Raw genomic sequence first — 21305 nt, 5'->3', positions numbered from 1 at the left:
GTTTAGGTTTCCTACACTTTTTCACGATTTATGTTGGCTGCTCTTTTTACAATCAGGACAGGCAACCGAAATTGACCGAAGATCCCGCGGATCTAGGAAATTTCGGAGTGTCACTTCGGTTGCCTATCCTGAGTGTAAAAAGAGCAGCCAACATAAATCTTGTCGTGAAAAAGTGAGAAGGATCTAGGAAATTTCGGAGTGTCACTTCGGTGGCCTATCCTGAGTGTAAAAAGGGCAGCCAACATAAATCTCGTTGAAACTTTTGCCGGTGTTGCGAAAAACGCCGGGATAGCCGCTCCTCGTGCTTTTCACTTTTTCACGACGAGATTTATGTTGGCTGCCCTTTTTACACTCAGGATAGGCAACCAAAGTGACACTCCGAAATTTCCTAGATCCGCGGAACAGTGTGGGAAACTTAAATGGCCGAACGGCTCTCTCGATAGCCTCGATTCCGAGACGTTGTTCTCCCTTGGCTTTCCGCTGCCCCCGATACCGTTGTATATACTTGTAGACCTTGTAGTGCGGACCGTCGCGTTTCGAGATAAATCCTAATATGGCCAGCGAGAAAAAACCGGCGAAGACGCCGTCGAAAAGAGAGAAAACCGCCGAGGAGATACTGACAGAGTTCCAGTCGCTCCGAAATGAACAGAGGATTCTGGCAAACAAACTGTCTGAGATGGAGATGGAGTTGAACGAACACAAGTATGAGTCCGCCTAACCTGCATTCGCTTGCTTGCCCTTTTCCCCGTTTTCCCGACAAATTGAAAACGCTCCTGCGAAACGCAAGAGGAGCTTGCGCTTTTTTTAACCCTCGCGAAATCCTTCGATCGACATTGAGGGACGAGGGTATTAAGTCAAGTACGATAGGAACGCGACTCGTTGCCGTCCCGCTAATAATACGACTGACGTTTTAGAATTGTTATCGACACGTTAAAGAATGTGAGTCCCGAGAGGAAGTGCTACAGGATGATCGGTGGGCTTCTGTGCGAGCGCACGGTGGAAGACGTGATGCCTGCTCTGGTGACGAACAAAGAACAGGTGAAGACAGCATGCTGACACTACCGTTTTTTCTCTTCGGAGCATCGGACTGTCTGGATACACTTACAATAACATTTACGTGTGTTTTCAGTTGATGAAAGTGATAGACGCTTTAAACGACCAGGTAACGAAGAAGGGAATCGAGATAAATGAGTACAAGGAAAAGCACAACATCAGAATCAGAGGGCAGGATGATTTGCAGCAACAAGAAGAGGATAACAATAATAAGGAAGACAAGAGAAAGGCGATTGTTGTGAATCCCATTGAGATTTAAGCATAATAAATATAAGCGTTTTTTTTTTAATATTATAAGGCATATTGAGACACGCGTGAAGTCCAGGGATTGTAAAAGTAACGACGGTTTTGAGTTGAATGCATTTTTAAATTAGTCTTTATGCAGCACCGCTTTACGACATCATATCGCTACGCGTCGTTCCGTATAGCGTTGTATGTGTAAGTATATTTGACCCAAAAGGAAAAAGAAACGAATATTTTTGTCTTACAAAAGTTAGGCTCTGTGATTAATTATTTTGCGATGAGGTATTTTTTTGGATTACTTGTATCTCTGCATCAAAAGTGAAATAATAATGTAACGTTCGTACATTTATCCACTGTAATCAACTTTAAATGATATTTTTACATATTTTTTATATTTATATTAGATGCTCGTGTATTTTTTTAATTCGCGCAGAAAGAAATTGTGTATATATAAGCGCGTAGATATAAATCGCAAAGGTATAAGTGACGAGGGTATAGTTTAAAAAAGAAGTAACAAGGAACATTGAAAAAAATGTTGACGCAAAGCTTTTTTATGCCCATCGAGCGCGACAGTGTGTGTTTTCTATTTTAACGACACAAGTTTGACACAAATGTCATTCTTTTTTTGCTGTAACTGATTGAAAAAAGAAGACAAAAAAAATATATGTCGTCTTTGTCGTTAAATGAAAACCATCCGGTAAAGAATTAAGAGGCACGATTGGAGGTTAGAACGCTTAACCTCCATATTAATCTTCGCGGAATCGGCCAATTGCGCGGGACGTCGCATAGGGAATTGCGACAGCACGTGCCGTTCCGCGCGCGCGAGAGGGACTTTCTCGCGTGATCGCGCGGCGTACGCAGGAATTCCGACAGGAAAACACGCGAATTTATTTTTCCGCTCCGAGGACGACGCTCTCCGAGGAGTCGTCCAATACGAGGGGGGCGAGCGATCGCGGGTTCCTGGCACGATGTTGTGGTCCCCGCTACGCCGTGTTCCACGCTAATCTGAAATTTCATCACCGGCTCCCCCGACAGAACCCCGTCGACCGGCAGGCTAGCCCGCGAGACCGCCTGTGCGTGCCCTATTGGCGTGTAGTCCTGAGTCCTGGTGGAGGTGCACGTCAAGAGTCTGTGATGGCGGCGTTGTTGAAGGTTAGTTGGACGTCGAATAAACAAATTTCCGTGGAAAAAAGGAGGCTCGCGGCAACGTCCTCGAGGATTCTGGCCATGCGTGTGTCGCCGTTATCTCGTCGCGATAACGGGCGCGTCCCGACCGCTGCAAAATTCGGCAATATTCAAGTCTCCGATATCGCGATTCGAAAGATTTTTTTTGTTTTTTTTTTTGTTTGTTTATCGCATCGACGATCAAGCCCACGTTTCGACGATTGATCGAGATTTCGAATATCCGATCGAACGTCGTTCCCGTGGGCTCGTGCTTTTTTTCCGCACGGCATATTTCGATCACTTATTTTTTATCTAACACACACGATACTGATATTTAGGATAGGACACAATTCACATTCGAGGACAAATGGCCGTACATGCGTCCAATTATACTGAAACTGCTCAAGCAAGAGCCAGTGACGCAGGGGGAATGGCAGGATTTGTTTTATTCCGTTCACGTATGCCTATGGGATGACAAAGGGCCTCCCAAGTTGCGTGATGCTTTGAAGGATGATATAATGGATTTTATAAAACAAGCTCAACAGGTGAGAGATTTATTTTCCAGCCGAAAGCGAGTGAGACTGTACTTTCGATGTATCTTCTTTACATGTTTCATTAAAATAACCGAATGTTGTGTACGTTATGATTTACAGAGAGTTTTAGCACACCAAGAGGAACAGGCATTGTTAAAAGCGTACATCGCCGAGTGGAGGAAATTTTTTACCCAATGTAATTATTTACCAACACCGTTTAGGCAACTAGAAACTTATCTTGCGGGAAAAACTAGCTCCGGCGCGCAGAAAAAAAATCAGCCCGATGACATCGTTAGAAAGGTAAAGGAAATGCCGTTTGATACGTAACATAATATTTCGTAGTGATCATGTGATCTTACACCTCTTTATTGTACAGCTAATGTTGGATAGTTGGAACCAAAGTATATTCAATGAAATAAAGCAAAGACTCCAGGATGCGGCCATGAAATTAGTGCGAGCTGAAAGAAACGGCGAGGCGTTTGATTCTCAACTTGTTATCGGCGTCCGAGAATCTTATGGTAATAAATGAAACATTCACAAATTGATATACAGCAGAATATTTTTTATTAATAATATAACGTTGTAATGCTCTAGTGAATTTATGTTCAAATGCAACGGATAAGCTTCAGATATATAGAGAAAATTTTGAGGCGGCGTATATACAGGCCACGGAAGCGTTCTATTGGATAAAAGCGCCAGAATATCTGTCTATACACGGTGTAGAAAATTATATGCGTTACGCTGATTCGAAGTTGAGAGAGGAGGAGGCGCGTGCTCAGAAATACTTGGAGCCGAATACCGCGAGTATGCAAAGATTAACGGATTGTTGCGTAAAAGTGTTGGTTGCGACTTTTAAGCCAGCGATACTCGCGGAATGCCCGCAAATGATTAAAGAGAATCAAACTGACAGTGAGTATTCATTTGCCTTGCAATTTTATAACTGTAACTTTAATTCTTTGGTGTGCGATTTTACGATGACATTTCCGAGCGCTTAACGAGAACAAATGATTGCAGAACTCCGCCTCATGCTGAAATTAATGGACAGAGTGCCCGACGGCGTTAATCCTATGTTGAGAAATTTGGAAGAACATATCGCGAACGCGGGTCTAGCGGACATGATGGCAGCTGTAGACGTTATCACTCAAGATTCCGAGAAATACGTGGAAAGACTGTTAGATCTTTTCCATAGATTTTCCACGCTCGTTAAAGAGGCATTCGATGATGACCCGCGGTTTCTTACAGCACGAGATAAAGCTTATAAGCTCGTTGTGAACGACGCCACGGTATTTAAATTAGAATTGCCTACTCGGCAGGGCTCTGGAATCGGTGGCGCGTCCGTTTTAAATAATAGACCTATTACTAATAATAACGGACTAGCCGAATCGAAGTGTCCGGAACTCTTAGCGAATTTCTGTGATATGCTTCTTAGAAAAACACCACTCAGTAAGAAACTAACTACTGACGAAATTGAAAGTAAATTGAAGGATGTGGTGAGTGTACACAGTCAGATAACTATATATCCATTAGACATTCAAATCTTTTCCGATGAAATTTATTCTCGGTATCGCATTTTATTTCAGCTGCTGGTGCTAAAATATGTTCAAAATAAGGACGTATTTATGCGTTATCATAAGGCGCATCTAACTAGACGGTTAATATTAGACACGACAACGGATTCGGAAAAGGAAGAGAATATGGTAGATATGCTTCGTGAAGTCGGCATGCCCGCGGACTTTGTTAATAAATTAGCCCGTATGTTCCAAGATATTAAAGTATCTCAGGATTTGAATCAACAGTTTAAAGAACAATGTCGAGCTGCTATTGCAGATAGCATAAATATTAAGGTAGTTGCACATATCATTTCTTCGGTGCATTTATGATTAGTATTAAAAAGAAAAATAGAAAAGATATACGTAAAAGATACATATTGATACAGATTCAGAATTCTTCAAAATATTAATCTGCTATATTGTAGATTCTCAACGCAGGTGCATGGGCCAGGGGTAGCGAACGTGTCACCGTGAGTTTACCGCTTCAGTTGGAAGATTATATTCCGGAAGTTGAAGAATTTTATAAGAAAAAACATAGCGGGAGGAAGTTGCAATGGCATCATCACATGTCGAATGGCACGGTACTTTATACATTAATAAAATTCTATTCGTGCTCTCGTAACACTTCAAATGCATATGCTAATCCCAACGTAAGATATTTCATAACGTGGTCGTTTCAGATAACATTTGCAAACAAAGTGGGACGCTTCGATATAGACGTAACGACTTTCCAAATGGCGGTGTTGTTCGCCTGGAATCAACGACCCAACGAAAAGATTTCTTACGAGAATCTCCGGTTGGCCACTGAGCTTCCGGATCCCGAGCTAAGACGGACTCTGTGGTCTTTGTGTGCCTTCCCGAAGTTAAAACGGCAACTTCTTTTGGTGGAATCGCATGCCGCTACCCCGAAAGATTTTGCGAACGATACGAGATTTTGGATTAATCAAGAGTTCGCTATTGTGTTAGTATTTATTTGTTTATATTGAACAAAAAATGTCACAATGCGTGTTGTATATTTAATTTATTTGGCTCGATGATTATCTTGTTTGTATTTCTGAATTTAGCATTTATGTGCAATAATATGCAATTTGTTCTAATAATAATTTAATTGAATTAATTGTAACTATATTAATTGCAATACTTTTACGTTAGAAAAAATGGCAAAATGCAAAAACGGGGAAAAATAAATTTGATAGGACGTCTTCAATTATCAACGGAACGTAGCAGAGAAGAGGATAACCAATCTATTGTACAACTCAGAATATTACGGGTTCAGGTATCGTATGGACTTTTAAATAGAAAAATATCGATTTGTTTAGTTTAATTGGTGAGTGAATAATTCTCATCTTTTGTGTGATTACAGGAAGCTATCATTCAGATCTTAAAGATGCGCAAAAGGATCACTAACGCGCAATTGCAGACCGAACTAGTGGATATATTGAAAAATATGTTTTTGCCGAGTAAAAAGATGATAAAGGAACAGATCGAATGGCTGATTGAACACAAATATATTCGGAGACACGACGATGATATTAATACGTTTGTGTATATGGCATAACACGGGATTATATATACATGCGAGATTGTTCCAGCTCTGTGGTTAATATTATATTTTTATAAAAAAAAAGATTTAGTTTTCTCATGTGTGAGGATACGTTCGAGTCCGTCGCGTCGCGCGATTATGTTTCCTCCGTTTTCTTACAGTGCAGTGAACAGAAAGAAAGGACGATATACTGTTGTATTAACTTTTGAGATACGAAGGTGATAGGCCAAGTTGCAATCATTTCCACCCGACAATTGCTGATTTATTATACGTGAATAAAGTGAATAATGTATAGCAAAACTGGAGAAAGTGTCGCAATAATAATAAGATGTACAATATCGTACCATGCAAACTAGCATTTACCGTTTATTTTGGCATTGATCTATATTAATCTAATTAGAGAAGAGAAAGTGGATTAAATTTAAAAAAGAATTATATATGTATATGTATATATATCGGTGGTATTATCACTACTTTAGTCGTTTATACTCGCTAAAAATATATTCCTGAAATGTTTTTTTCTGGAATCCGTATTTTAAATTTGTTAAAAGCCTTTGTTATATTATCGATATTGTTACGCAATAACAATTTGGCACTAAAACATCGATAGATCCTTGCACAAATCTGAATCAGTGCACGTATATATGTACATTGCATTAAATTCAATCGTAAATAATAAAAATTCGCATATACTTGAATAAATATATATATATACACTATATAATATTTTACATATGGATTTACTCGTCACTAATTAGATGTGGACTACTGCAAAACATTCGTTCGGACATTCTCTATACATTCTTGATTTATAGCCCTAGAATTTATAATCAAATTTGCGGACGGCGTTCGAAGAATTATTCATAATTTTCTTTCCGAATTCACATTAAAAGAATAACGTCGTCTAATCCGGCCTACAATACTTTAATGCATATAAGCATATATACCTCGCAACACCAAACTTGATTTCAAACGGTGATAGAAATATATGTGTATTTGTACGATGATTTTTTTCTACATCTGGAATAGTCACGATGATTCGAATTGTCGGAATAAGTCAGAAAAAAATAGTTATTTAAGCAAATAATAACGATGGTTATATGTATAAAGCTTTTATATAACTTCAATAAGTGAAAGACGAGTGTAATGATATAAAATCTCAATGAATTAAACGACAGAGTATTTCATAACTGTGTACAATACGTCTTTATCAAATCGATTTCCATTTTACCTATTATTATGCGGATAAACGCAATGAGTTTCACGCGGCAACAGTAGCGCAGGCTATATATATATGTATATAATATATATCAGAATTTTAACGTAAAATAATTTTATATATTTTCTTTTCTTTGATACAAATTATTTGTACATTATTTTCTCTGGTGCAATAATTATTCGTATTATTTGATTAGGATCTTCGGAATTGTTCGGTAAAGAAAGTTTTAAATTAAATGATGAAACGGCTTTACGCCATTCCATCGCCGGGAGAATGTAAACGGTAACCACACTATACAAAAGTAAGTGCTGCTATAAAGTATTTATAAATATTCAACAATTATTTTTAGGTCACAGATCCTGCAGGAATTATATACGTTTTTTTTACGTACAGAATATATACATATACACAATCACCACACTGTCTCGGCATAAATCATCGGTAACGCTGATATGATCACATACGTCTCTCTAGCTTATTTTTTTTTTTTACTAACTTAATCCTCTTAAAGAGCAGAGTGCGATAACAATAAGTTTTCATAAACTTCATTAACAAGAGACCATAGAGATATAGCTTTAGGATAGCATGTAACGTTCAAGCTAATGTGAACTAGCTTTCTACGGAAAAGACACAGAACGAAGAATCACATGATATTTTTAGAATAATACATTCGTATACGCACACATATCACATACATATTAATGCCATATATTTCCGTAGATTTTCTTCTCGCATGCACGCAAAACGAAAAATTCCACAGGTATAGTCTTGAGAAAGTGTTTCTTGAAACGGAAAGAGAAATATGTGAGAATAAATAAATAAACTCGAAGTTTTTGATTCGATTGATTATTCTAACATTAGTATCATTTGTGGAATTACAACAAGATTGTTATGCATTACGCGTGCTGTTTAAGAATACAAATAACACACTGACAATGAGAGGTAGAATCGCAAAATCTCTGAATATAGTTCCAACGATTTTTCTTCGTCGACGCATTAATCGTTAGTTTAATCAGATCGGACGTAATTTCTCACGATATGCAATTATTGACACTGGGTGAAACATAGAAATAATATAGGCCCAACTTGAAGTCTCCTATGTAATCTACCATGTAGATTTTAGAGAAGAAATGGAGCGCAAGCATACCCTTCACGAATTCTCAACGATTAAAACATAAAAATGAATTCTACTTTTGATCGGTATGTAACAACGGATATTTATAGATCGTTAGTATTTATAGATCGCTGCTACCCGCGGGAAGCTTGGTAGATACCAGACGCCGTGTCGTTACCTGTACCGCATCGAGTTGTGTAATTTTTTTCACAACGTAATACTTTCGTCAATTCGATACCAGCCGCGTCAGTTTTGAATTGCAACTCCAACGTAACACTAAAATCGCTCGCTAGATGTGTGTATGCGTGCCCTTTCGCCAGTTCGTATCTGACTTTTTGAACAGGGCACAAAAAGGTATCGTGTGACAAATCTGAAACGCGATTAAAGGGAAGGGAATTAATGTTCCGGACATCGCGTGTGTTGAATGCGAGGCGAACTTTTCGTCGGATTCGCGTTTTCGCAAACGTGCACAACTATGCCTGGCTGTCCCGACCCTCCTGGATGTATCTCGTGTGTATCGCCTGCAATATCAATAATTATATTTATGTAAAATACGAAATCGATTGCGTGCAATAAGTTTAAAGTAATAAGGATCAACCTGCGGATAAATTAGCTATAGCGGTTAATAAATCGTAATTAACGAGCGGCTCTCCTTCCTCACGTGGCTCCCAACCGACCGGCGGAGAAGCGGGAGGAGATATGAGGAACTGTTTGGTAAGCGCGGGCGGTTGAAGATGTTGATCCTCCATGTCTACAAGTTATATTTCATATCTCGTGAAAATACGTGAACTTTCTGCGCCTCATTAATTTCATTAATGTGACGACATTTAATTCTAGAATTCCCACAATGATTACGAACCTATAGGCGTTACTGGTTGCGCAAAGTAACAATTGATATCAGTTTCCCCGAAATGCGATTGATGCAGCTGTATCCTCGCGTTCGCTGCAGCACTGGGGGAATTATAGTTTACCCTCATTCTTCTGAAGGATCTGAAGTATTGAAATGTCGCGTCTTCTCCAAACTCTTTAAAGAGATTTTCTATGGCCGACTGTAAAGAACACAGCATCGCACGATGTAACATTAGAAGGTCCCTCTTCGCGCGCGCGATAATTCGTACAAAATATATATTACCTTCAAATCGTCATCCTTAAAAACTCGAGGATCTACATTTGTAACAATTACAGAAGTTGGCAGATCTTCGTCGTGAACCAACTCGTCGATCGATCTAATACCCGTGTCATCTTTTTCTCTCTTAAATTTGAGTTCTAACTGTTCATAGTTTGGATGCAAGTTTGGTAAGCCATCCACTTCGTTAATTATTATGTTTTCGGGGTCTTCCAGCTCTTCCTCTTCTACCATATCTCTACTGCCGCGTTTCTCCTCCATTTTTATTTCCTGCTCTGCTTAGAAATAAACGAGAATTGTCAAGTTAAGGAAAAAAATTCGAGACTCCAAAAGAACGATAAAAACTTGAAATGGTCCAGCATTAATTATTGAAAATCCGTTAATAAAAATTATTTACTGGAATATCATTCAATAAAATTGAAACAAAATACTTTGCAAAAAATGGCAGATATTTAATAAATTTTAATAAAGCTCTATAAAGTAGCGATTAACTTTACACATAATTTACGCTTTTCATCAAGTTGTATATTTACGTATTAATAATTAGGGAAAGAGCAGGCACTAGCCTAGATCCACTTTATCGGTCACGCAAGTATCTACTTTTGTTGCCGCCAGCGCGAGTGAATAAAGTATATACGATTCGATGTGTTGTCATTGAAGGCTGTTCGCGGACTTCGCGGGAGAACCTTATGTATGTTTTTGTCGCCGGACTAACGGACGACGATGTCAAGCCGTTCCTCTTACCTTTCGGCGACGAGGAGGAAACCGAGCACACCGACCTGGATGTTCTCGCAGACGCTGGCTTCGTCAACGGAGGTATTTATATGTTTCACGCATAGGCAAAGTCTACTCCATCTCGGTGGATCTAGTCATCGCGTCGCTCCGACATCGGCATCGCCGCATCCACCCGGGTTTCACTCTACCACCGTACGTGTCTCCTCACCGACGACGTTCGCTATTTCATCACCGCGACGTAACCGCGCGTCATCGTCGACTTCAAGGCAGTAGGTCGGAGCAGCGGACGATTCGCGCGTCCCGTCCGTATCGTGATCCGATCGAAATGCCATGGTCCGTGGGTCAGGTTAGGCGCGTGCGGCCGTGAATGGAACTGTTGAAAACCAGTTGGACAAATATCGTTCTCCCTGATTTCATCGGACATGCCGGCCGATTGGCCAGCGGTCAAACGGAGAGTCTCTAGAAGCTCCTGGAACAACTCCCATAAATTCTCTATCCGGCGACCAATTAAAACTTCCGATAACCGATCTCGAAATTCGCAGCACTTCAAATTCGAATTGTTATCGATGGCAAACGTGTGAATGTTTTCTTATACCAAATTACATTTTAATTAAATAAATTTTAATAATTTAAAAAAAAAATAAATTTTCAAAAAAATGACGTTTTAATCGGCCATATTGAATCGGCCATTTTTAAATAAAATCACGACTTTTTAAAAAATAGCCACATAATTCATATTTAAGATGAGCCCAGAAAAAAGTCGATATCTTTATTTTTCTGGAAGATATGAATTTTTAAACATTGGGGAAAAGAGGCTTCAATGCAGATAACATGGCAATTTGAAGATAAAAAAATTTTTTTGAAAATTTTTTATATCATTTGATTTTTAAAATAAAAATTTTTTTTTACCCACCATCACCCACCACCATCAACCACCACCACCACCACTATAGGATAGCGACGTGATATTTATACATGTTTGAGTTTTAACGTGCGGGTTATACAAAGTAGTAGATAAGTGAATTTGAACGTTTATATTTTATACATATGCGTAATTACAGTTACACGAAAAATGTTTGAATATATAAAATATGACATATCTTTATAGATTGCGATGTAATTATCTTTATTATCTATGTTGTATAGATATAGGATACTGTTACATTGATCTCAGTAGCATATTGCACACAAAAGTCATTCTAAATGATTTAGCAACTAACGAAATTTCTGTGTATACATAAATAATTTCTCAAAGCGAATATCAGGTATGGCGACCTGCAAATTTTTTAATTCGATAGTCAACACACTGGTCATGTATATTATATAATGCTTTGCATATCACAAATAATAATGATTAACAAAGATAATTGCTATAACTAATGCTAATTAGCAATATAACTAATGCTTGGCATTAGCTTAACATGTTTTTTTTAAGACTTTTTTTATGTATATATAATATCTTTATATAATCTGAATTGAACGTTGTGCGTTTAAACACACAATTGCACATTAAATGCACATTGCTTGCGAAACTTTTTTCCTTCTCGCATTACCGACCGATAAAAAATTTAGTTTCACTAAAGCACTGACTAGGTCGAGCGTAGCATAAGTTAAAATACGTAGTTAAAATAATGTCTGCGACATTAACAATTCCTTGTTTTCAAGGAATCACTTGTACCTACAATGATAGCCATAGTAGTTGATTACGATAAAAGCAAATTACATACAAATCACATTACATACGTTACTTTGCACTCACACAAACGTAAAAAAAAATGCCCGCTAAAATTTCAGACATGTGCAGGACGAAGCAGATATACCCTAGATTAATCTCTCTTTTTTGCAGTCGTTTATCCGTTGCGTAACGCGATATTTAATACTCAATAAAACGCACTTGTAGTATTTGTATAGATAATAATAGATTTATATAGATAATTATCCTGTATTCCTCTTTTTATCTATAATAATACTAATTAATACTTCACGTTTCGCACAACGGGATTTGTACTTGTGTGCATTCGTATACGGTGCACAAGTGTGTCATCTAACACCGTCCACACATGTCTACATTGCGATTAAAATTAATATCACCGTGACGAAAAAAAAAAAGCATTTACAAACGGCCTATATCGTTGCACGTAGAGAACCTTATTGTAGCGTGCAACCGCTCGCGCTTTTCGGTTCTTTGCTACTTTGATGAATCGCCTCCTCTTTAACTGGCGGCAAATTCTGCTCCTTCTCCGCTTTCGCCCTTCCTCCGGATAACACTTTGTACGTAACCAAATTCCAAACCGGATTCGGTGGAGGCATTTGAAAGTCAATCGGGCTGACCAAGCCGTAGGTAGCTTTGGTATCCAAGGTCGGAATTTCTCCGGGTATTGTATGGTGATATCTAATAATTAAATTCGGATTAATGCATTGTTTAAGTGTTATACATTTAAAAAACAATCGCGTCGCATTAAAATAATAATAAAATGATAAATCTAAACGAGATAATTACATCAAGCCGTTTTCTCGATTACACTTATCGAGAGTAAGCTTCACTATCGGCGCCAAGCGTCTGAACACAGCGTGCTCGTCCGGTTTGACGCGAGGCGCGGGCCCGTTCGTTTTCCTGTATTCCTGACAGAGCGCTTTCGCCTTCTTTAGACACGCGTCGCTTTCCTGCATCGCTCGTATCGCTTCGCCGCACTTATCCATTGCCAACAAGTTTTCACCGCAGTAATTGTAAGCCTAGAGAAATTAGAACATGGACAAGCTTACAAAGCGTAAATAAGCAACAACAAGCCCAACAAGAAAAGGTGTTCCAAAAAAACTGATTGCTGTATCAGTAACTGACAGTAGAGCAATCAGTTTTTTGGAACACTTTTTCTTAAGGGAGAAACAACGACAAATATTCTCGATGGCATTTGTAATTAAATGATCGTCGACTTTTATAAATTATTGGACTTACGTAAGATTGGTAAAACGCTGATTTAAGCTCCAGATATTTCGTCCATTGGGCGGATATCTCTGGCTTGAATGGACGAAGAGTATTGGCGGCGTCCAAAAACAACTTACTGGTCTCGTTGGCTAAAGCCGAGATCAAGCTAGAATTATGTTTGAGCTCTATCGCTCTAGCCACTGTCACTGTAAAAAGAATGACGAAAAGACCATGTGAGTACATTCAAGTAAACTTATTAAAATCACGTTCTCACAAGAGTAACAACCTTCTTGCGCTTCCGCTGTGCATTGATTAACGTATGCGTTCAGTACACGAGGGTCTAAATCACTTCCTAAAGGCGGTGGGTTATCCAACTGTGGCAAAAATTCAGTTTGCACAAAAGTAAATATTCCGGCGGCCCGTCTTAACATACTGTGTACTTCTTTAGCCTCGTCCATTGTTATGCTACAATTTATGTATATTAGAAAATTAGTGAATTATATTATAATTAATAAAGAGAGATTGTATTTCTTCTAAACTCTTATATGACAATGAGAATGATTTAAAAGTCTTATTTAATTTAATCAATACTTACTCATCTTTTGCCGCAATCATCGCCGCATGTTTCATAAACCAAAGGCCTACATTGACGCTCATGTTAGCTGCTTCATAAACAGAATCGGCGCTGGAGCTTTAACAAAACATTTTTTAAATTAGAGATCGTCTTGAAATCGTTCAGAAACTCTCTTGGATTTCGTCTAATATTTTTTTATAATTATAATTACAATGTGCCGCTACCAAGTAGCGTGTGTGTCCACTTAAAGACGAGAGCATTTCTCAGCTTGCTAGGATTGGGTCTGCCAACGTGTTGCGCCTCTTCCTCGGACGGCTGGACTTCCCATAAAAATCCATACAGTAAACTGAGGTAACTGAGAAACGCGGGCTCGATCGTGTCGCTGGTATTGTTTGCATTTTTGATCAGCTCCAGAAGCCTGGCTCTTGACAGCTTTAAGTCACTGAAAACACGAAGATCTCGTAACAAAAAGAAACTTTGTATTTTTTTCGAAAGAGAGAAAAAGGAGAATTTAGACAGAAGAAAGAAAAGCAAAACTGACGTCTCGTAAATAAAATTAATGTTTTGTAGTGCAAATGTCATGCGGGTTCTATTAATTATATACGTTCACGTGACAGTTATCTCGGACTTCGTAACCTCCGGCGGCTTGGAAAAATCATCGTCAACAAGTGGCGACCGCGAAATGCGCAGTACGCGATAATTTATATCAGAAATCTGTTTTAACCTGTAAAGCTTTCTGGTGGCGTCCGTAGGATTAGAGACTTTAAACTCGAACTTCTGATTCGCCGTTGCTTTCAGCACATTACGGTGAAACCAGTGCGCCATTGCGTCGTCCGAATCTCGTGGGAGCCACGTCCGGCGATCGGCTGTCCCGATCTGGCCTCAGAGTTGTCGCTTTTTGACAGATAAGGTAAAAACGGAGTAGCTGCTGCAGCGTCACGACCGCCGCACTCAACGGTAGAGCTACTCCGCTTTCCACGGGAGATGCGTCACGTGCCTACGCGTAGTAATTGATAACAGCTCGATGTAAACGAACGAAAGAGAAAGTTATCTATAACTGAAGTGGCTGAGATTGCAATGTCAATGTTTGTCACTAATAAATCACACTATTTTGGAATTTATAAAAATATAATGAAATCTGTATTAACGAGTACAAAACATCTGTTTTGTCAATGTGTGATGGTCTCTTTAATATTAAATTCCCATATATTTTAAATTAATAAAAATTCTTAGAAATGCAATTTTGAAAGTTTTAAGTTTAAATATTAATGCGATAATCACGAAAAAGAATTATATATCAGAAGAACATATATAATGATCGGATCGATGCGATTGCATTATATAAATTATTTAACTTGCAAGAATTTTCCAAACTTTTATTTATTATAGTGTCACGTCTTTTTTTTTAACATTTTGCCAATTTTCGAATTTAATTTCTGACGGTTTATCTCTTATATTTATAAATTAATATTGAAAATTTGTTCTTGAAATTTCAGTTCTTAGAATTTTAATTATTGAAATGAGACGAGAAATAAATATTCCTTTAGATTTACGCCAATCTCCATTTTATTACATTGATTAAGTTTACTTTAAAAAATAAGATTACAAAATCATTATATAATTTATCATCGCCGTCGAGTCATCGGCGGTTGGTAATGGTTGGTAATTGACCGACGAACGGCAAATGCACCTCTTGTCCGGATCACACATAACCTTAATTAATTTTTTAATTGCAACGTGTCGAACGCGAAGCTGTCATATTGGAGCTGTGCTTGGCGATACCGCTGTTTTTTCTAATAAAATCACAGTCACGACACGTCAATATCTAGGTACGATGCGCATGCTTAGTGTACATACGCCCAAAATTGGTGTGTAACTTCATGTGGAAGACATTTTATGACGCCGAGCGTATGCGCATGCTATATATAGATAGTTGCCGACATTAGGCGTCCGTGTAACGTAGGCTCTCCTCTCTCTCACATCTCGCGTTCGCTCGCGTGACATTTTTTCTCGTGCGTACAGCGTTGCATTTACTCTGGCGTCTTTCGGCGAGGAAGAGGTAAGAGAAATGGAATTAATTTCTGCCCGCGCGTGCGGAAGGACGAGCGTCGGCGAGCAGTGTGATAAAACGCGCGATTGCCAATAACCACTAATATAACCGGGGAATCTCGGTTCGGCGACGATCGGAGTACCACTCTGCGCTACTTCGCAGCAGGTTTCTCGCAGCAGGCGGAACGATCGAGTCAAGGCAGTTCTACGCTCTGTGCGTAGAATACGCCTGGATGCTGCGTGTGCAATTTATGGGGCCGCGAAAGTTTGGAACGTGCGATCGATATGTATCGCTGATGACAATTGCCTACGACTTTCACGGCCAGTTCGAATTGTCATATGGCGGTGAGCGAATATATTGACGCCGGGAATAGGCGCGTCCTTGAATGGCGGTGTGATGGCTTTATCTGTAAACTCTTCGGCCCGGAAATAATCGCAGTCGATAAATCCTTAAAACGTCGCTTGCACAAAAGCGGCGGAGAGTGGTCCGCCTGTCGCGTCTATGTAGAACAATATGCGGCTCGACAATGGAAAACATATAACACGACATCAGTGTGTGTGTGTGTGTATGTGTGTGACTTTCAGTCTTACAAACAAACAAATGAAAAGTATAATATATGTAAATTCTGTATAGTTGTAGTTTTACATGCGCAGTTATGAGACCGAAAATTATATTATATATATTTTACAGGCACAAAAATACACAGAACATTTTCTAAACTACAAAAAAAAGAGACAAACCATGATAGATATTAGATTCAAATTTTGAACTTTATCGTGAGCATAGTGATCGTATAAATGTGTCAAAAAGTGGAGAAATACGCATAATGTTTCTACTGTAACATCGACGTTTTGATAGAATAAATATTGTGGTGTTGTTTGAAAAACAAATACAGTATACGATTTTGCAAATTATCACGAGTTTTATTGGCTTGAAATTTTGCGTGTTATTTTCGTCTCATCATTTCCGGCCTTGTGGTAATGTCGACTGCGTTAGAGATAATAATTAGATGATAATAGGTTACGTGCGCAACACTGTGTATATGGACTTTAATCGTATATCATTTAGCGAGGTACATACAAGAAACTAGAATAATCTAAAAAAATCCAAAAATTATACAAATGGTATATTAAATTAAGTTAAAAAATATTGTTTTATAGTAGAAGTGAAGCTAAACTTCAATTAATTTAATTGATTATTGCATCCAAATAATACCTATTTTCTATCTGTTATATAATGTACAGTATTTTGTTATCATTGAAGTATTAGTAATTATTTCTGTTGTTTAAAATACATAAAAGGAATTAGATTAGGGAAATTATTTAGCTAAAGATTTTACTAATTGAACAATTCTACCGGTTAAATTAATCGCCATTTAAGTAAATCGAATTTAGCCGAAAATTTATTCTAGGAGGCTAATGATATGTCTTGAATTGCAGATGGGTGAGCCGTTGGGTTTAAGCAACAGCGAAGTTCGTAAACTTTGCAAAACTCCAGACCCCTCGACAAATGGGTTTATAATGCAGCAGACGATGTACCGCATAAAAGACCCGAGAAAATCCTTGCCTTTCTATACCGAAGTCCTCGGAATGACCTTACTACAGAAGCTGGACTTTCCAGAAATGCAATTCTCCTTATATTTCCTTGGATACGAGGACCAGAAGGAAATTCCACTCGATCGTAGAGAAAGTATCGAATGGACATTCCGTAAAAAAGCGACCATAGAGTTAACTCAGTAAGTTTAAAAAAATTTGTTGAGAAATGCGTGAGAGTGAAAATATTTTTACACAGAAGATGAACGCATGTTTTAGCAACTGGGGAACAGAAACAGATCCCGATGTAAAATATTACAATGGAAATGCAGATCCCAAAGGTTTTGGTAAGAGAATTGTTAAATACATTAATTGTATTCTTAAAATTATTAGTTAAATTATGAATAGAACTAAAATACATAAAAAGAAACTTTTATAATAGTAACGCGTTTTTATTCCTCTCTTTTGAAACGCAGGTCACATTGGAATAGCAGTACCTGACGTCGACAAAGCGTGCCAGAGGTTCGAGATGTATGGTGTGGAATTCGTGAAGAAACCAAATGACGGCAAAATGAAGGGGATAGCTTTTATTAAAGACCCCGACGGGTACTGGATCGAAATCCTGCATGGCGCTAACATTGCCAATTACATGTTAGGTGCTTAATGTATACCTTGCGCCGGAGCAATAAGTCCTTAAATTCAATGTAATTCAATGTATTGAATGTAACGTTCTACTATGTAAACAAACAATCAGAGATTATTATCAAACTCGATATATATATTATATAAACTCAGTATAGATGTGAGGAACCAGAACCATTATATAAGTTAAACGCGAGTGAAAATGATACATATTTATGCGCACTATATATCTTCTAGCACACGATTGTACATTTTTTTTTTTATATTATTACATTATGTTATATGTGTAGAGTATGTAATGTTTACAGAAATTCTCGACAAATAAAATCAAAATATTTATTTTCCGTTTCCAAACGGCCGATATTTTACTGCATGACACTGATTATTTAAGTTACGCGAGTAACGCGTTGTGTGATTTATTTATCTGAAGAGACAGAAATTTTTGCGTTCGTATATTTTTGTGACACGAAAAACGCAAGAGAATCCCTTTTGAAGATTAAACTTTTAATTCGAGCTACATGCGCGTTGCAAAAAAAATTGTTTATCTCGTACACACGTCTCGCGTATACGTATATATGTTTCAAACGTATACGTATATGTATACACATATCTATATACATGACACAGGTGTAGGCCAGCGGGCGGTGTGTGGGTGTCTAACAGGAATGCCTTCCACAGTGAAGCTCTCGCGGAGCATAAAATAGAGACGACGCGGCGAATCACCGTATATGATTCGTTTCCTGACGTTTCCGTTGCTCTCCACGATACTCCCTCGCACTCACGCGTTCCCCGCGCGCCCGACGATATCGCGAGATCCTGGCTTCTCCCATATTTTCTCAATGTGCGTTTCTGAATTAGAGGTTACGCTGTCAGCCGCAACAATCTGAAACAATCCCGTATTCCCCGATAGGTACGTTTCCTTACATAAAATTCTTACACCTCGAGTTCCGCAGGCGTGTTCGCGGATCGCGATTAGTTTATCAGGCCTGAATTGTACTCGCCGCCTCGATTAAAGGACCGCACTCCCTCGCCCGTGTTCCTTCGTGCTCTAGCTGACGACTGTCATTCTGTCATCTTTTTAGGTATGGTAGAGGATAGAAAGTATGAGATTCCAAGCCGTATCGAGTGCGACGGATATCGAGGTACGTTGAAATACGTCGGACCCGTTGGGAACACCAAGGGCGAGTGGTTCGGCGTGGACTGGGACGATTCGACTCGTGGCAAGCACAATGGCACGTACGAAGGAGTAGAGTATTTTCAAGCCAGGTAAGAAAAACGAAACAGTTCACACGAAGCGATCGTGTGACATTTCGCACGATCATTTTTTAACGACGGCACCAACGATGTATAATTCTGCGTATAATTTTCAACAGACATTCCACATCGGGCTCCTTCATACGACCGGGCAAAGCCAAGTTTGGGATATCTTGTCCGCAAGCCATCAAAATGCGCTATGGGCTAATCGACGACGAATTGGCCGGCATAGACAGGGACGAGGTGTCGAGTTTGAGGAAAGAGATCAACGCACCGTTTTTAGAGCTCGTTGGCTTCTCCAAGGTGAACAAGAAACAGAGCAAGTTTGACGAACTGAAAATAGTGTGGCTGAGGGAACAGTGCGTATCCGATGCGGGTGGGCCAAGGGAATTGGAAGAATTGTGTCCTAATTTGGAGGAACTGGATTTGTCTAGAAATTTAATAAATTCGTGGAAAATCGTTGCAGATATATGCTCGCAGCTTCGTTCTCTGACGCGTCTTAATGTCAGGTGAGCCCTACAAAATTTCTTTATTTTGACTCCCTTTTTTCCCCAGTAAGACAATTCGCCTAATTTCATGATCTGAAATCACTCGTTCAATATAAAACTTTTGTAAATATCTCGGTAGTCTTAACTTTAGATCCAATGAAAACTTTTTATTCAGTTGGTTCTCTAATTTTCACAAAAAGCATAGGAGGCTCCATTCAAAAAATTCAGAACATTTAGCAATATTACAGCGTTAGAATATCGATAATTTACGTTAATAAATTGTTACTACGACTGTTTAATGTATTTTATCGTTACAAAATGTAATGTAATTATTGTAACTAAGCAGAATTTGTTTATTTTCACAGTGAAAATCACCTGCCTATAGAAGATGTGACAGCATTAAAAGATTCGTTTCCAACAGTTAAGCATTTAACTATAGCTAGAATGAATTACGACTGGTCTGATATTCGGCAATGCATATCCATGTTTCCGTCGATCAGAGAACTTTCAGTTTCTTTTAATATTGTCACGGCTATAGAAGACATAACGGCAAATACTAATTTAATGAGAATAGTTACATTAATACTCGAAGGAAATCTTATATCAAGTTGGGATGAAATACTTAAACTAGGTTCCCTTCCGTGGTAAGTTGCATTGTGTTATGAAATGTTCAACCTACTTTCTTTCTTTACTTTTTAAAGTACATATAAAATTTGCTCTTTTTGCAGCTTAGAATATCTTAATTTGAACTTAAATAAAATAGATAGAATTAGATTTCCATCTTCAACATCAACCGATAAGACTGCTTTATTTCCTATGCTACGTCAACTACATATTTCGGAAAATTACATATCAGAGGTAATAAGTTAGGTTTTCGTAGATGATAATCGAAAAAGATGTAAATTTTTGCATTTATGCAGTTAAAATTTCTAATGAATCATTATTTGGCATAATTTTAGTGGCAATCGATTAGCGAATTGGATAAGTTATCAAATCTAGAAGACTTAAAATTCAGAGGAAATCCCATTTTGAAGAACGAAACTGTGGAGACTGCTCGACAATTGATAATCGCAAGAATAGCAAAATTAAAGACCTTAAATGGCACAGAGATACCTCACGATGAAAGGAGAGGCGCCGAGTATGATTATTTAAAATTGTATTTACCAGTGTGGCTGGAAACTGAAAGTAATTTGGAGAAGAGATCATCATTTGTAAATGAATATCCGCGATATCCCATCTTAGTTGATAGTACGTATAAACTTTACATTTGTTACGCCAATAAAAAATATTTTAAATGCAAAATTGAACTTAATTATAATTTCTTGTAAGATAAAAGAACTTGTTTTACACTTTCAGAATATGGAATTGCAGATATTCCCTCGGCTAAGCCGAAAGTAGAAATGGTTTCCAATGTGATAACGGTGGAATTTGTATGTCCGGACGATCCGCGTCAGCCCAGAGGAATTAAGAGGAAGTTACTTAAAGATATGGAAGTGCAAAAAATGATTGGGCTTGCCCAGAGACTTTTCAAAACCGGTGGAAAGAGATCGGAAGAGCACACG

At 38.3% G+C, this 21305-nt stretch overlaps 6 protein-coding genes across 7 annotated transcripts in view; 4 read left to right on the top strand and 2 right to left on the bottom strand.

Moving 5' to 3' along the window:
• The first annotated feature begins 431 nt into the window (after positions 1 to 431).
• On the top strand, positions 432 to 1655 carry LOC105453914 (probable prefoldin subunit 2). Its single transcript, XM_011696226.1, has 3 exons — positions 432 to 702; positions 915 to 1038; positions 1130 to 1655. The coding sequence occupies exons 1-3, from the start codon at positions 554 to 556 to the stop codon at positions 1310 to 1312; spliced, it is 456 nt and encodes a 151-aa protein (XP_011694528.1). The 5' UTR covers positions 432 to 553; the 3' UTR covers positions 1313 to 1655.
• Positions 1656 to 2104: 449 nt separating this feature from the next.
• LOC105453760 (cullin-5) lies at positions 2105 to 7273 on the top strand. The gene is made up of 11 exons (XM_011695989.1): positions 2105 to 2448; positions 2799 to 3005; positions 3114 to 3293; positions 3370 to 3511; positions 3588 to 3902; positions 4008 to 4483; positions 4574 to 4837; positions 4969 to 5124; positions 5224 to 5504; positions 5696 to 5819; positions 5907 to 7273. The coding sequence occupies exons 1-11, from the start codon at positions 2431 to 2433 to the stop codon at positions 6099 to 6101; spliced, it is 2358 nt and encodes a 785-aa protein (XP_011694291.1). The 5' UTR covers positions 2105 to 2430; the 3' UTR covers positions 6102 to 7273.
• On the bottom strand, positions 7267 to 10623 carry LOC105453840 (protein sarah). Its single transcript, XM_011696118.1, has 5 exons — positions 10290 to 10623; positions 9552 to 9820; positions 9279 to 9468; positions 9018 to 9170; positions 7267 to 8940 (listed from the first exon to the last, which is right to left on the bottom strand). The coding sequence occupies exons 2-5, from the start codon at positions 9804 to 9806 to the stop codon at positions 8816 to 8818; spliced, it is 723 nt and encodes a 240-aa protein (XP_011694420.1). The 5' UTR covers positions 9807 to 9820; positions 10290 to 10623; the 3' UTR covers positions 7267 to 8815.
• Positions 10624 to 11381: 758 nt separating this feature from the next.
• Positions 11382 to 14687, bottom strand: LOC105453683 (BRO1 domain-containing protein BROX-like). Its single transcript, XM_011695873.1, has 7 exons — positions 14502 to 14687; positions 13989 to 14219; positions 13799 to 13894; positions 13490 to 13668; positions 13234 to 13409; positions 12781 to 13013; positions 11382 to 12672 (listed from the first exon to the last, which is right to left on the bottom strand). The coding sequence occupies exons 1-7, from the start codon at positions 14600 to 14602 to the stop codon at positions 12429 to 12431; spliced, it is 1260 nt and encodes a 419-aa protein (XP_011694175.1). The 5' UTR covers positions 14603 to 14687; the 3' UTR covers positions 11382 to 12428.
• Positions 14688 to 15479: 792 nt separating this feature from the next.
• On the top strand, positions 15480 to 18355 carry LOC105453569 (lactoylglutathione lyase). Of its 2 annotated transcripts, none has more exons than XM_011695759.1 (4): positions 15480 to 15606; positions 17267 to 17562; positions 17639 to 17706; positions 17836 to 18355. In XM_011695759.1, the coding sequence occupies exons 2-4, from the start codon at positions 17267 to 17269 to the stop codon at positions 18021 to 18023; spliced, it is 552 nt and encodes a 183-aa protein (XP_011694061.1). In that variant the 5' UTR covers positions 15480 to 15606; the 3' UTR covers positions 18024 to 18355. The 2 variants fall into 2 exon arrangements, with proteins under 2 accessions (XP_011694061.1, XP_011693980.1); XM_011695678.1 differs by lacking the exon at positions 15480 to 15606 and adding an exon at positions 15679 to 15836.
• Positions 18356 to 18603: 248 nt separating this feature from the next.
• LOC105448298 (tubulin-specific chaperone E-like) overlaps positions 18604 to 21305 on the top strand; it is a 2965-nt gene continuing 263 nt past the window's right edge. Inside the window, exons 1-7 of the mRNA XM_011686803.1 lie at positions 18604 to 18911; positions 19084 to 19267; positions 19375 to 19764; positions 20109 to 20387; positions 20472 to 20601; positions 20703 to 20991; positions 21100 to 21298. Of these exons, the coding sequence (XP_011685105.1) occupies positions 19086 to 19267; positions 19375 to 19764; positions 20109 to 20387; positions 20472 to 20601; positions 20703 to 20991; positions 21100 to 21298 (1469 nt within the window). The 5' untranslated portion in view covers positions 18604 to 18911; positions 19084 to 19085. The remainder of the gene's footprint in view (positions 18912 to 19083; positions 19268 to 19374; positions 19765 to 20108; positions 20388 to 20471; positions 20602 to 20702; positions 20992 to 21099; positions 21299 to 21305) is intronic.

The sequence above is a fragment of the Wasmannia auropunctata genome, unplaced genomic scaffold (assembly GCF_000956235.1).
Source record: "Wasmannia auropunctata unplaced genomic scaffold, wasmannia.A_1.0 LD336116.1, whole genome shotgun sequence".
Classification (NCBI taxonomy): domain Eukaryota; kingdom Metazoa; phylum Arthropoda; class Insecta; order Hymenoptera; family Formicidae; genus Wasmannia; species Wasmannia auropunctata.
This window is presented reverse-complemented; position numbering and strand designations above follow the sequence as displayed.